General features: G+C 37.2%; 2 protein-coding genes across 2 annotated transcripts; one reads left to right on the forward strand and one right to left on the reverse strand.

Annotated features, from left to right (window-relative positions):
- Positions 1 to 1,581: 1,581 nt before the first annotated feature.
- Positions 1,582 to 2,283, forward strand: LOC126587000 (uncharacterized). The gene is made up of 2 exons (XM_050251968.1): positions 1,582 to 1,863; positions 1,962 to 2,283. The coding sequence occupies exons 1-2, from the start codon at positions 1,771 to 1,773 to the stop codon at positions 2,265 to 2,267; spliced, it is 399 nt and encodes a 132-aa protein (XP_050107925.1). The 5' UTR covers positions 1,582 to 1,770; the 3' UTR covers positions 2,268 to 2,283.
- A 3,337-nt stretch (positions 2,284 to 5,620) lies between these two features.
- Positions 5,621 to 15,179, reverse strand: LOC126584758 (classical arabinogalactan protein 9-like). The gene is made up of 2 exons (XM_050249097.1): positions 14,486 to 15,179; positions 5,621 to 5,959 (listed from the first exon to the last, which is right to left on the reverse strand). The coding sequence occupies exons 1-2, from the start codon at positions 15,005 to 15,007 to the stop codon at positions 5,876 to 5,878; spliced, it is 606 nt and encodes a 201-aa protein (XP_050105054.1). The 5' UTR covers positions 15,008 to 15,179; the 3' UTR covers positions 5,621 to 5,875.
- Between the last annotated feature and the right edge of the window lie 36 nt (positions 15,180 to 15,215).

Genomic DNA, 15,215 nt, shown 5'->3' on the forward strand with positions numbered 1-15,215 from the left:
TTTGCATGGCAAATTGAGACTTTTTAGGAGCTTGCAAATTGTAATTTCAAAGTTGCAGTGCTCAAATATTTGGAAATTACAACTAAAGAGAGCCACTTGGCCATGGGCTTCCTGATTTTTTGTTTGTTTGATGTTTTAGGGTAGAATAAGTAGTAGAAATATTCATGTACCTTAGAGCAAGTCCATCCATGGACATTGCTAGGGGACAGGGGAGAGGAAAGGGCCCGAGGCCCTGTGAACTTGCTCCAGCGTTGAAGAAGCCCGAGCGGAGGGCCTATGAAGAGCTGACAGCCCGAGCCCCCAAGTGGGTGTGACGCCAGGCTGACTCCAACCCTGGCGTCTGACCCTTTTTTTATTTTTTTCTGTCAGGCGCGTGCACCCCACTAGTGCGTGGGGGCGCGTCACCCGACCAGTTTTCATAAAAGTCAGCCGACTTTTCAGATAGAAAAGTTACCGTTGGGAAGCCACGTGGCTTTCCACGGTCCGTTCGATCTCAACGGCTCTTTAATTTGGACCGTTGGATTTCAACGGTAAAAAAAATAAAAAAAATCTTATTTAATATCAACCATTCGATCTAAGATCAACGGTCGATATTAATATGCTTTATAAATAAAAGAAAAATAGTTTTAAAATTAGGAAAAGTTACCGTTGTAACACGTGGCATAATCTGGAGTGTTGGAATTCAACTTTTTTTTTAAATCCAACAGCAGAGATTAATTATTTGAATTAAAAAAATTTAAAAATTGTAAAAAATCCAAAAAAATATCTGAAATTTTTTTTTAAAAAAAATGTTTCTACTTTTCTATAAATACCTTCCCATTATCATCTACTTTGCACCACAATTTCATATTTTCTCAAGTACTTTCAATCACATTCCTATCTTTCTCTCAATGTTTCAATCCAATTTTTTTTCAACAAAATAATTACTGATGCAAGTATGAATTGGACGCTTCTTGAAGATGATGCATTGTGTACTAGCTGGGTTGAAGTTACCCATAGTTCGCGTACGGGTAATGAGATGTAGTTACGAGAAATGTGGAGTCTTATTCATACCAATTATCTTGAAAAAATGGGTGGGAGTAGAACCAAAAAATCGATGTCTAGTCGTTGGAAATTACTTAGCCAATCGTTTAGTATTTGAAGAGACGCCTTGGCACAAGCAAGTAGTAATCTTAGAAGTAGGGAAAATTACACAGATCAGGTAACACTATATTATTTATTTGTTTGTAATATACCCAAATTTACATTGTAATTATTTGTTTGTATTATTTATTTGTTACATACTTTAATTATAATTATTTGTTTGTATTATTTATTTGTTTCCTACTTTAATTATAATTATTTGTTTGTATTATTTATTTGTTACATACTTTAATTATAATTATTTGTTACATACTTTGATTATAATTTTTTGTTTGTATTATTTATTTGTTACCTACTTTAATTATAATTATTTGTTTGTATTATTTATTTGTTACATACTTTGATTATAATTTTTTGTTTGTATTATTTATTTGTTACCTACTTTAATTATATTTATTTGTTTGTATTATTTATTTGTTACCTACTTTGATTATAATTATTTCTTCTCCCCCATTGTGTAGCTAATTCAAGCACAAGCTCGGTATGGTGCCAAAACCAAAAGCAAAAATAAATCATTCAACCGGTGGGAATATTGGAATATTGTCAAAGATTGTCCTAAATTCAGAGTTGTGCCTGTCGGTCCAGAAGTTGTCATAAACAACACCCCGCTATACTCTACACCTGATAATGGCTCACATGAAGATGATGCAGAAGAGGTGCCCGAAACGCCCATCCCTGAACAAGTGTCGGGTTCGACCCGTTATCCAATTAGGCCTCAAGGTAAGAAGGCTTCAAAGAGAAAATGAAGTGCTTCCAAGCATGATTATGCAAAGTACGTGGAAGAACTTACTTGCCATAGTGAATTGACTTTGGTGCAGGAAATGGCGAAATTTGAGGCTAATAAGGTTAGAGAGGAGGCAAAAGCTGCAACTGTGGAGAAAGAATTTCAAGCTAATCAGAGAGAAAGAGAGCTACTTAGGCAAGAAAGGGAACTGGTTAGAGAAGAAAGAATGGCTCAACGAGATCGTGAGATTATGAACACGCCTTTAGAAGGGAAGTCTCCAAATTCTAAATATTTTTGGAAGTCGGAGAAAGAGGATGCGGTGTGTAGGAGGCGTGCAAGAGAAGCGAGAGCAAGAGGAAATGGTCCTAGCAGCACAAATTGGTTAAGTGATGATGAATAGAGTACTTTTTGTAATTGGAGCCCATAGTTTTCCAATCACCTTGGGTTGTAATTTATTATTTATTTAATTGAGTATTTTATGTTGTTTCCAATTTATTGAATTTAGTACTTTATTTAAAGTAAGAGTAAATTTATTTAATATGGTAATATATTTATACTATAAGAGAATCTTTATTCAAATGAAATAAACACACCAAATAAAAAACTCACGAAATGAACACCAAATAAAACGTACCAAATAAAATTACATAAACACACCAAATAATAAAAACCTCACTAAATGAACTAAAATAAAACACACCAAATAAAGTTACATAAACATACCAAATAATAAAAACACACCAAATGAACTTAATTATCTTCAGCTTGTTTCAATGCCCACTGGTGCTCTATCAAGTCATTTTGCCTGGCATTGTGCATGTTTGGCCTTTGAAATGCAGTATATCGTTGAATGACCCTTTCATTGTAACGTTCATCCCTTTCTAATGGCTCATGTTGCACGGGCTCATCGGTGGCGTCATGAGCACAATATATACGTGTTCTTGAATTGTTCATCGTGTCTGGCTCATATTCATCAACGGCTTCATAATCGTACTCATCTTCCACAATCATGTTGTGAAGAATGATGCACGTCATCATGATAGATCGAAGCGACTCTACATCAAACAATCTGGCAGCACCCCTGACGATCGCCCAGCGAGCTTGGAGGATACCGAAACAACGTTCCACATCCTTCCTGCACCCTTCTTGACATCTTACAAAGTGTTTTTCCTTTGTACTTCACGGACATGGCACTGTTTTGACAAATGTTGACCACCTTGGGTAAATGCCGTCGGCTAGGTAGTATGGCCTGTCGTACATATGTCCGTTGACCTCATACATGACTTTTGGTGCCTTGCCTTGCAGGACATCGTTGAACACTGGGAATTGGGCAAGGACGTTGAGGTCATTTTGAGCTCCCGGAAACCCGAAAAATGCGTGCCAAATCCATGTATCAAAAGATGCCACTGCCTCCAAAATGATACCTTTTGCTCATTTTCTGTCTCCATAAGCACCTTGCCATGCACTTGAACAGTTTTTCCACGTCCAATGCATACAATCAATGCTCCCAATCATCCCAGGAAAACCTCGCATCTTGGCCTTCTTCAGAAGCCTTTCCAAGTCCATGTGAGTAGGTTTCCGGAGGTACTCTGCGGTGTAGATAGATTCGATTGCTCCGCAAAACCTCATCAGGGACTTAAGAATGGTTGATTTCCCCATCCTCGCTATCTCATCCACTTGGTCTGCAGATGCTCCATACGTAAGCATTCGCAGCGCAGCAGTAATTTTTTGCTCGGGAAGGAGACCCATAGCACCACAAGCATCCTTCTTTTGCACAAAGTAAGAATCATGGTTGCAAACAGCAATCATGATTTTGTTGAACAAATGTTGTTCCATTCTAAAACGATGTCTGAAGTACGTATCAGGAAATGCACTATTATGGACAAAATAATCGTCCAACAGCTCATCACCTCATTGTTGCCTGGTTCTATCAAGGTTTCCGGAATGGGTGGGCCTGCATATTTGAGCCACAGCTTGGATGACTCGACGAGAATGTGAGTCTTTGGCCATTCTTGCTTCGTCATCTCTCCTTCTCCGCTCCTCATCATTTTCCTTCTCATTTTGGGCTGTATGGAGATTGAACATTCCTTCAGATTGGTTAAACAATTCTTCCTCTTCTTGATCGATTTCCCACATCATGCTTGAAGAAGAAGACATTGTAAGTAGAAACTATGAATAATGATACAGATTTTGATTTGGTGAAGAAGAAAGCAGAAACTATGAATAATGACAGAGATATTGAGAAAATTAGTGTGAGATTTAAAAGGATGGATGATGGATTATATGGAGGATTCTAAAATGATTAGGTTGTAGATAGTGTCACGTGGCATGCCGTCATTCGTTAAAAAGCTTATCGAAATCTATCCTAAAAGATTTTGAAAAGATAATGACACGTGACATGATGGCAATGGATAAAAATCTTATCGAAATCCATCATCAATAATTATCTTTTCGAATAATGACACGTGGCGCAACGAGAACGATTTAAAATTTGATCTAAATCTATCCTCAAAGATTCTAAAAAGATAACGACACGTGGCACAATGATATTGGATAAAAATCTTATCGAAATCTATGACCAATAATAGTTGTTTTGGGTAAATGACACGTGGCGCAACGAGAACGATTTAAAATCTCTTATCCGAAATTACAAAAAAAATTTATTTAGTATTATTTTGTAATAAAAAAATTAATAAATATTTTATTTCCTATTGCCAGGGCTATTCAAGTGTAAGGGTGGAGATGCAAAAGACAGTTATTGTTCATTATGGCAGTTATTGTTCACAGGGTGGATTGAATAATAGATTGCGTGGGATGAGGGCTCCAAAGGTGGAGTTGCTCTTAGTTTAATCCAATTCCATGTTTTCTACTCAAAATTAGGCATGGGTTGGATAACAAATATTCATGTACATTATTGTCTTCTACAAGAAAGTTTGAATACCTAATTACACTACTCTGATCACGTCACCCCAAACCTAATACATGGGACGTAGATCCATGATTCTCGGACTCGAGATCTAGCCTGAAATCGTGGCGCCCATGATCCTACTTGAGAGCCTCGTTGTCCTAGACTCGGTTGTGTAGCACCAAATACAACATTGGATTAATGTTTCCCTCCTCTAATCCTATATCATAATCGAATCCAATCAGTGTTTTCGGATTTCAAAAGTACTTTCCATTTTTGTTACTTCTATTTCCTGCACTTCTATTGTTTATGAACATAATTACTTCCTACAAAAGGACTTCCAGTCAAGGCATTAATCTCTTAGGCTTTTGATTGGTGTCTAATATTGGAAATGATTAGATAACTCTCCAGTACAATGCAACTTGAATAAAGCAATAGATGCCAACTTCCAAATTGTGTCCAAGACTCCCAAGTTAAGAGAGATTAGTTATGAGGAAAACTTATCCCCTCCAAATCTCCACAACAATAGTAGGTTTGGAAGAGTGAAGTTTTCTTCATGATTAATCTCTCTTCTACCTTCAACTTGAACAAAATTTAAAAGTTGACATCCACTTCTCTATTCAAGATACATTGTACTAGATAGTTATTCAATTCATTTTAATTCTAGATATGAAACGAGACGAACCGAATCATTATAATCCAACGACTAAAAGCTCTGCAATCTAAATAACATATCCCAAAGCACAATAGAATGTTCGACTAGAAATAACTAGCAAAAGTAAAAGATAAAGCATTGAAGAAAATATGTGTGTGTGTGTGTGTGTGTAAGGTTAAAACTACTAATGATCTCAATACAAAACAAAAACCCCTCTCAATAGTGACATCAATACAAAGCTCCCCTCAAAAATCTCCCAAAGAATTCAACAGAATTGTAATGTGTATGGTTCAAATACAAGTGGTGATCAAGTCCCCATTCAAACATGGGCTAACAATATTAATATATCAAAAGAAGAAGAAATAACCACAGATATGGTAGAAGAGATCAAATACAAAAAGAATAAAACTTGAAGGCCTCCAGGCAGAGAGAGTGATCATCTCCTCATCTAAACCATCACGCTGAGGAGTGCCCACCCAAACACGAAGTTCCCTACCATCTTCTGCATCGACCACATCTTCTCAACTCCACTCTGCATATTAAATAAAATTAATTTTGTCAAAATTCCTCAGATAAAATATCTAGAATGCGAACATCCAACTTAATACCAATCGACAATAGGAGGGAAAGACACAAAATTACTTGGCAACTAAAGCAAAGCTTGCTTTTCTTTTTAACGTGGGACAACTGTCGAAGATATAGTTAGTTAAATTGAACGTTTTATTAATCATCACTCATGTGTGGTGAATCATTGTTTGTCGTTCGTGCTAGTTAGATATACAATAAATTTAACAAACATAAAAAATACTGACAATCAACCAATTCAAAATGCAAAGATCAATATTGTTTGGTATGCATTATTTTCTGGGAAATGAAAAAAACTTGAAAACTTTTAAGTTTTAACGATAAGAACAAAATAAAGATTAAAGCCAATAGTATCAAGATTGATTTTTAGTACAAAAATATGATTTTTCGTTAATATAAACAGTACCGGATCTTTTCGTTAAAGTTCTCTTATTTTTTCCATGTCGAAAAACTTTGATTGGTGATGATTGGGTGGTTGTTGGTTGGGAATTCGAATGTCGAGAGAGTCGAGAAGGGGATGTGCCGCTCAACCACAACCACTGCGGGGAGAGGGTGAGGGACAAGGAGAGAGTTGAAAGGACGATTTCGGGTGGCGTTCCTCTTGGGCGGTGCAGTTGGCGGCGAGGAAGGGGGAGATGGAGCCGCGGAGGGAGAGGTTGGTGATGGAGTCTAGGAGAGCTTGTAAATGCGGCTGGGGAGATAAGGAAGAAAGAAGAGGGAGAAATAAAGGAAGAAAGAAGGGAAGATAAGGAAGATGCGGGCTAGGGGAAGGAATTGGGCTTGAAGTTTGGCTTTGGGCCTAATATTGTTAATGATCTTGAAATTGAGCTAAAAAAATAAATATCCAACACAGAAGAATAAATCAAATCAATATATATTCAATTCGGTTCAATTTGGTTCGTTTCACTTCGATTTTGAATCATTGAAATGGAAATTGAACCAAAAAATTTTGATTTGGTTTGATTTTTTTTAAATTCAATTTGTTCAACTTTAATTCGGTATTGGGTCCTTTTTTTTTTTTCGAACCCACTCATAACCATCACACCTCAATTTAGAGATTATAGATGGGATTTTGAATTCCGGATTTGGGCGGATGAACGGAAAAAAATCGAAGAGAAGGAAAATTAAATGTGGCATTCTAATCAATCTGGTCTTGTTCTTTATTATAGCCTTGGGCATGGAGATGTTGTGGGTTAGTGTTGGGTTCGCCTTTGTTGGGGAGGAGATGAGAAGAATTAGGAGTCAGCAGCAGACGGATCAGCTCAGATTTGACCTCAATCCATTGGTCGATCAAAGGGTGTTGGATTGACAATTATCCAAATCATTGCCAGGAAAATAGGTTTGACCAAAATAGAACCTCAAGTGGTAGATAATTGACATATGCGGCCGGGTTGAGTTGTGATGTGTTGTTAATGTTGAAAACCAACTTCAACTGCTACCTCCAATGGGTGGGCAGGTAATGCCCCATGTTTCAGTTTTTAAGAGTGTAAAATTGACCCGGTCCAACTTATCACGATTTGGGTTGGTCAGTTTGGGCGGGTGACCTATGAAAAGTGCCCACCCTTACCGAAGAATGACTTAGTTTGGGTGGAGAAGAAAGGTGAGAGGAAAAGGCAGAAGGCACTTTTACTTGTCAACGACCGGGTGCGGAGGCTCGCGGGGTTGAACCGGTGTATGCTTAGTGAATGCTGGTTTATGAGATTGAGAGAGCAGATAAGGGGTGCATGTTCATGAAGGATATCGATGGAGAAGGTGAAACGTGAGGGGAAACAGGGCTGCAGGTTTGCTATCCCAATTATGGTGTCTTGTCTCATTAAGGATGGGCAAATACTCATTGATTATGGGTAACCGCGATTATAAACGGATAACCATTTACCTATTTATTTTATATATGTAAAATTAACACAAATCATGTTCCCTATCGGACAAAACTTAGATCAACGCTATTAACTATAATGCATGACTTATGTAACTAATATAATATCCTTAACCACTTTAAATTTTATGGTCAATTATATATATATATATATATATATATATATTATGTTAATACTTTACATTCCGAGTTAAATAACCTAAGAATATTGTCTTTTAACAATTTTTATAATCGAAGAATACTTAGCAAATTTTATATTACCTTTATTATTAAAAGTTAAAAATATTATCCGTAAACTATTATTTCAATTATTGGAATGGTATAAGGATTTAAAAAATTAAAATGCGGAAATGTGTGATGAATGTACCTATAACGGTGTTTAATTGTTAGAAAAATAAAATTATGACAAATTTTTCTTTTTTAATTTTCAAGTTGTTAAAAAAAACACGTAGACCGGTGAAAAATGAGTAAATGGTAAAAAAAGAAAGGATAAACGGGTTAAAAATGATAAATTGGTAAACGAGTACTAAACGGTTACGGTTAAATGGGTACACGGTTATGAGTATGGTTAATCGTTTATAAACGGTTATGGGTATGGGTATAACCATTTAAGCAATTACCCAACGGGTAAACGGTTATGCAGGTATGAGAATAAACGTTTATGGATAAATAATCGCGGTTACCCGCCCGTCATAACCGTTGCCCATCCCTACGTCTCATTCTTATTTGATTGACATGTGTCCATTCTAGTAACTCAAAACTAACATTGTTAACTTTTATTATATTAAAATAAAAAACTAAACATAAAAGAAAAGATAAAGAAACCCAAATATTCCTAAGTCACCATCTTCTTTCCCTCCTACTCCCTCTTCACCACTGGAACCGTGATGACGATCTTTTCTCTTTCTGGTTTTGGGGCTTTCGCTTTCTGGGTTTTAGCACTATCTTCCCCAATTCTCTCATCTAGAACGAACCAATCAAATCTAGCAATGGTAAACCCTAATGTTTTCTTTGAAATGACTACCGAAGGCCAGCTGGTCGGCCGCATCGTGATGGAGCTTTCCACCTACACCACCCCCTGCACCGCCAAGAACTTTGGGGCTCTCTGCACTGGAGAGAAAGGCGTCGGCTGCCCCGGCAAGACCATACACTACAAAGGATCTACCTTCCACTCTGCTATCCCCAGGCTCATGTGCTAGGGAGGCACTGAAGATGACTCGATCTACGATGCCAAGTTCGCTGACGAACACTAGACCCGAAATCTTGTCCATGGCCAACGCCGGTCCTAGAAAGCGAAAAGATCAAAACCCCATCACCGCTCTAGCGGTGACGAGAGAGTAGAAGGGGAAGGATTTGGATCCACTCGGGACCTTATAGACCCGTAGTTTCTGACACAATACGAAAATAACGGGTTTCGGGTCAATACGATAACTTATCGGGTGACTCATTAACGGGTATACACGCGGGTAACACGTGAGTAACCCGTTAAGAAAAATTTTATTTTGATAATTTTAAAGTTTAATTACTAAAAAATTTATTATAAAATACAATAACCATATTAATATATATAATATATTCTATATTAAATATGTAGTTTTGTATTATTATTCTATATAAGTTTTTAAAAAAAAAGTTTTAGTCATTATTTATTTTTATTATGAGAGTTCCTTATTATCATTACTAGGATAAATTTTACCTAACATGTTGTCCAAAATTAAAATAAGCTAATATGGTATTTGTATAGGCAAGAACTAAGAAGACATACATACAAGTATGAAAAATGTGAAAGAATATATAAATACTTGTGATTCATCATTATGCCTCCACGAGTAGATAATTGTTACACTTACATTATCGTTTAGAATTTTAAAATCCTCCAAACCTTCATGAATAATGTTTTTATTTGAGGGAAAAATTAATAATAATTATTGCAGAAGTGTAAAAAATGTAAAAAAAAAATATACAATCACTCATAGTGACAAACTTTACAACTTTTATGAATGGGTCAGCTTCGAAATTCAACACTATAATTCATAAACCTTAAATTTATATTTAACCGTCAATTGACATTTACACTTTATTCTTCTCCCTAAATTTTTTTAAAATTTTCTTTTTTGAAAACATGACCATCTGGCGGATGTAAGAAGATGAATGGTTCAAACTTTGATATCACTTTTCAATATTTACGGTTAACTGAAATATGAGTCGATGTCATATAGTTTGTAGAAACTTTATAAACATCAAGCAATATTTTCACTAACCGTAAAACTCTGAATATAATATTAACGATCCAAACCGTTCATCTTCTTGCATCCTCTAATATATCAAGTTCTCAAAAAAGAATATCTTAAAAAACAAAATTTGATAAGAACAAATAAGCGTAAATGTAAACAACAATCAACGGTTAAATTTTGATATATGATTTATATAATTATAGTGGCGAATTTCGAAGTTAAACTCTTCATAAAAGTTGTAAAACTTGTTATTACGAGCGTTTATAAATTTTTTATATATTTTTTTACACTTCTACATTAATTAAAAATCTATTAAAGACTTTAGGTAAGTGAAAATATACTTAAAAGAACAATACGTTTTTATGTTTTGGATGTGACAATATGATATGTATATACTTATTTAGTATTATGTTTTTTATTTGATTATTTATGAAGGATTATTTTGTGAAAACAAGTTCATTTAAGCAACATCATATAGCATGCAATTAACAATTAAAGGCGGAATCATGCTAGCATGCACTTAAAAACAAAACATTAACCAAGAAATTCAAAGCCTAGTAGATTGGTGAACCATTAATCAACTCAAAACAAAGTGAGTTGAGATTTATACCTTTGTAGATTCCTCTTTGCATAAGCAAAGGCTAATCACCCAAAGAGAGGGCCTTCATTCCTTGCATCTTAAATCTATATTTTTGGATGGAAGAATAGGTTTCTCCAAGTTCCCAAAGTAGGGAACCTCTAAGTCTCTTCACCAAGGAGAGATTGGAGAAGAAATGAGTGACCTTGGAGTAGTGGGATTGCAAGATGCACCCCCCAAGGGGCCGGCCTCCTAGAGAGAAAATGGAGAGACAAGTTCTCACCAATTTTCTCTAAAAGAAACCCTAATGAATAAAAGGCTATAAAGTCATATTTATACCTTTATTCATTTGAGTGGCAAACTTGTAATTAAAGCAAGTTCACTACCCTTCCTCTAAATGGCCGGCCATGGGGTGTTGTTTGGGCTTTTGGGTCTTAGTGAATCATTATTCATTAAGTTGTCATACAACTTAAGTCAATGGGCTTGACGTTCGAAGCCCATTGGGCCTTAAGGTCCAAAACCTATCCCGAGGTCTTTAACGAACTTATTCGTTTGATTAATTAACATATTAATTAATCCTTGCCATAAATAAATGATTAAACCATTTAATCATTCTTACTCATCTCCGTTTAATCTCCAATCTCCACCTCTTATGGTGTGCGATCCATTAGGTTCCTTTTAGCGAGGCAGTGGGCGATTAAAACCATTTTATATCGATTGTGAATTGAAACTTACTTTCAATTCTCCCTTTAGTGATTACACACGTTTAGGGCTTCCACAAACCATGAGTGACACCTTGCAGCATATCATGGTTACCCAAGCTAATCAGAAGAGGAAGAGAAAACCTATTCAGTTTGGGATTACAAATGCAATACGGTCTTTCTCTAATACAATACTCTTGACCACATTGTTTGGTTTGATAGTTTATTTATTCATGTCTACTATCCAATGTGATTCGTGTGCTTATATGATTTCCTTGAATGTGATTTGGAACGCATTCCTAAATCTCATTCATACTCTGGCCAGAGATTCTAAATCATATCATAGAGTATTCTCCCTCAAACAGTTTGAAGGTTAGAGATCCCTTGTTGCGCATTCACTTGCCTCCATGACTAAGTGGCTTAACCCCAACGATGCCGTGGACACTCCAATGGAATGACGTTTGACATAATCAAAGATCAAGGACTACTTTGCATTATCCCAACCATGAGTTCTCATGTGACATGAGTATGAGAACTCTTCGTTGATCGCGTTCAGTGAACTCATTCTCTACTGAGCACCTACGTACTTGTCTTGATGTCACACACACCAATGACTCGAGACTAGTCACTCTCCTGAGAGAAGACATAGCACGTACCGATCTTGACGGACTGTCAATGCCCAATTGGCAATCCTATGATCAGGAACATTTAGGATGTGTCTACGAAAGAATGGTCTCATGATTCTAACTTCATTAGATTACATTCTCCCAATCACATATTCCTTGGACTTTATCGTTTAAGCATATAACATTTATATGAGACGGCTCAAACAATAATCTTTGCCCTTTATATTAAACTAGATTAGTTTAACATGTGAAATGTCCGTAAAGTATCATCATATGATTGGTTTTAGGGCACATTTCCAACAATTTATTGGTTTAAAATATATTTTTCTTAACGGGTAACAGGTCGGGTCGTTTTACCCGTTTATTATAACGGGTGTTACACGACACGACCCGTTAAGATATCGGGTATGACACGAAAACGACAAGAACACGGAAAACACAACACAAATGCCATGTCTAGGACCTTAGTGTCTAGAGCCTCCTCATCCACAAATATGGGCGATTGGTGTGCAAGTCAAATCAGGACCGTTGGTTGTGTGTGGTGGGCCAGGAAAATGAATTGGAAAAGACCATTGGATTCAATTTGTGGGGCCCAGATTAATGGATGATGAGGCTCCGGACACTAAGGTCCGAAGTGGATCCAAATCCAAAGGGGAAAATAATATTGAGATGGAATTTCTAGGTTTTTCATCTTTTATTTTATGTTTAGTTTTTTTTTATATTTTAATATAGTAAAAGTTAACAACGTTAGTTTTGAGTTAATAGAATGGACGCATGTCAATCAAATAAGAAGACATAAACGAGACACCAAAATTGGGACAGCATATCCATAACTAGAAAAAAAGGCTTTTTATGGTTTATTATTATTTTACAAAAAAGTAGAAGATTTAACAAAGTTAACCACTGTTAATTGAATAAAACCAGATACGAGGCGGGGCAGAGGAAGCTTGGGCAGAATGTCAATTTATATAAAATTTGACTCTAAAAAAAAATATAAAAAAATCAGAAAACCACTTTTTTGTCAAAATAGTGCGCATGTAGGAGAGATTTTTTAATGCGACTGGTATACGAGATAGTACATCATGTGTTACTATATAAATGATGAGATATGTGTCTTAAAAAGTTAATAACTAAAAAATAAAATTTCTACCATTTACATAAAAACACATACCACCTTGTGTGCTTTTGCATTTTGAGTAATGTTATTCATACCACGTTTCTATACCCCCTTAGGTTGCATCTGATGTGGACAGCCACATTATTTGAAAAATTTGCAAAACCCAAGAAAATGAAGAAGTAAGACTCCTGGTATATCACAATCATTATTTAATTAATTAGTTTTTCTTAATTATTAGTTTATTAAATAATGAACTAAATTTAAAATCTAATTAATTCAAATGATATAACTGTCCACATCAAATACCTTCTAAGATAATATGAAAATGGGCCTTGGGTTTGTTGTCCCAAATAATGTGTCTCCTCAATGTCTCTTCTTTAATTCTATGACACGTGTCCTCCACTTAACATTAAAATGTAACATTGTTACTTTCCATAAAATTTAATTAAAATTAAAAAAAAAACTCAAAAATTTTAAAATAAAATTAAATAAACCCGAAAGGACACTGTTGAAATTCATCATCTCCAATCTCCCTGCAATCCTTCCCCAATCTCCTGCAATCCTTCAAAAGAATCCCTTAAACCCACTGGAAACTCATCTTCCTTATCATCCTTATCAACCCCATGAATCCAATCACATTCCTCAATCTCCCAACCCGTAGAAGAACCCACAATCCCAAGATGTCCCCTCAAATCGTCTATGCTGCTACTTCAACCCAAACAAACCCAGAACCCACAATCGTCTCTACTGCCAATTCAACGCAAACAAACCCAGAAGCAGTATGGTGAGGAGGATGAGGTTGACGACGAAGACAACGACCCAGAACCAGTGGGTTGTAGGAGCCTAAACTGGGTTTCATTGATTTGACCCAAAAGAAGAAGATGACGATGATGGGTTGGTGAATAAAGAGACCGGCAATCAAGAGTGAAACGGTCTGCGATTAGGGCGAGGGGTGGCTGTCGGGGTGATTTGTTTGGTGGGTGGTGGGGTGATTGAGTTCTTGTGGGTTTATTTGTATTTCTTTAATTTTTTTTATTTTTATTAATTCTATTAATAAAAGTTAACAGCTTTTATGTAGAGTTAAGGTGAATGTCACGTGTCAAAAAATTACACAAGGAGACACAAGGGAGATATGAAAATAGGAGACAGCAGACCCATAACCATGAAAATATAGTACTCCTTTTTAAAATTTCTCCGCACGTTGAATTTTTTGCTTTTTGAGATGCTTTGAAAAATGTAAACAAACTGGAATGGGACTGAACGCTCACATCCGTACGGCAGCGTACGTTAGAGAATGACCATTGTCTCTAAAATGGAAAGTAAATAGAAGCGCGAAAAGTACCTGATCATCTGAAGATGATGGTCCCGGAGCACCGGCCTCCAGGGTCGGCGTAGGAGCACCGACTGGTGGCGCCGGTGGTCCTGGGGCCAGTGCGAGCGGAGAAGGCGCCAAGGCTGGAGATGTCACGGTGGAAGCTGGAGCTGGAGCTGGTACCTGAGCTGGCGGAGACGCAAGAGGGGCCGGTGGTGGTGTTGCTGGTGGTGGAGTGGCTGGTGGCGGAGTGGCTGGTGGTGGAGTTGCAGGTGGAGGAGTGGCGGGTGGGGGGGTCGCTGGAGGTGGAGTTGCGGTTGGAGGAGAGCTGACTGGAGGCGGGGTGGCCGGCGGGGGTGCAGAGACAGGGGGAGGAGTTGATGGAGGTGGAGACGTGGTAACTGGGGGCGGTGATGTGGCAACGGGAGGTGGAGCTGACGTGGGAGGAGGGGTGGCGGCGGGAGGTGGAGTGCTGGCGGGGGGAGATTGGCCTCCGACACCGGCGAAGACAATGCAGATAAAACCTAGGAAGAACAGAGTCTTGCGATCCATATCTGACCTCTCTCTGTGATTAACAGAGAGAGAGCGTGAGTCGACTCGGTCGAGTTATGCAGTTTTGGGTTTAGAGTGAGAGAGACAGAGAGCAATTGGAACTGGTTAAATAGGCCCTTCTCGTTATTAACGTGAGCAACTGTTAGCTGGTTCGAGCCTCCGTTGGGTTTATTGTAACTTTAATAAGAAGGGGCGGGGGGATTTATAA

The sequence above is a fragment of the Malus sylvestris genome, chromosome 10 (genome assembly GCF_916048215.2).
Source record: "Malus sylvestris chromosome 10, drMalSylv7.2, whole genome shotgun sequence".
In the NCBI taxonomy this organism is placed as follows: Eukaryota; Viridiplantae; Streptophyta; class Magnoliopsida; order Rosales; family Rosaceae; genus Malus; species Malus sylvestris.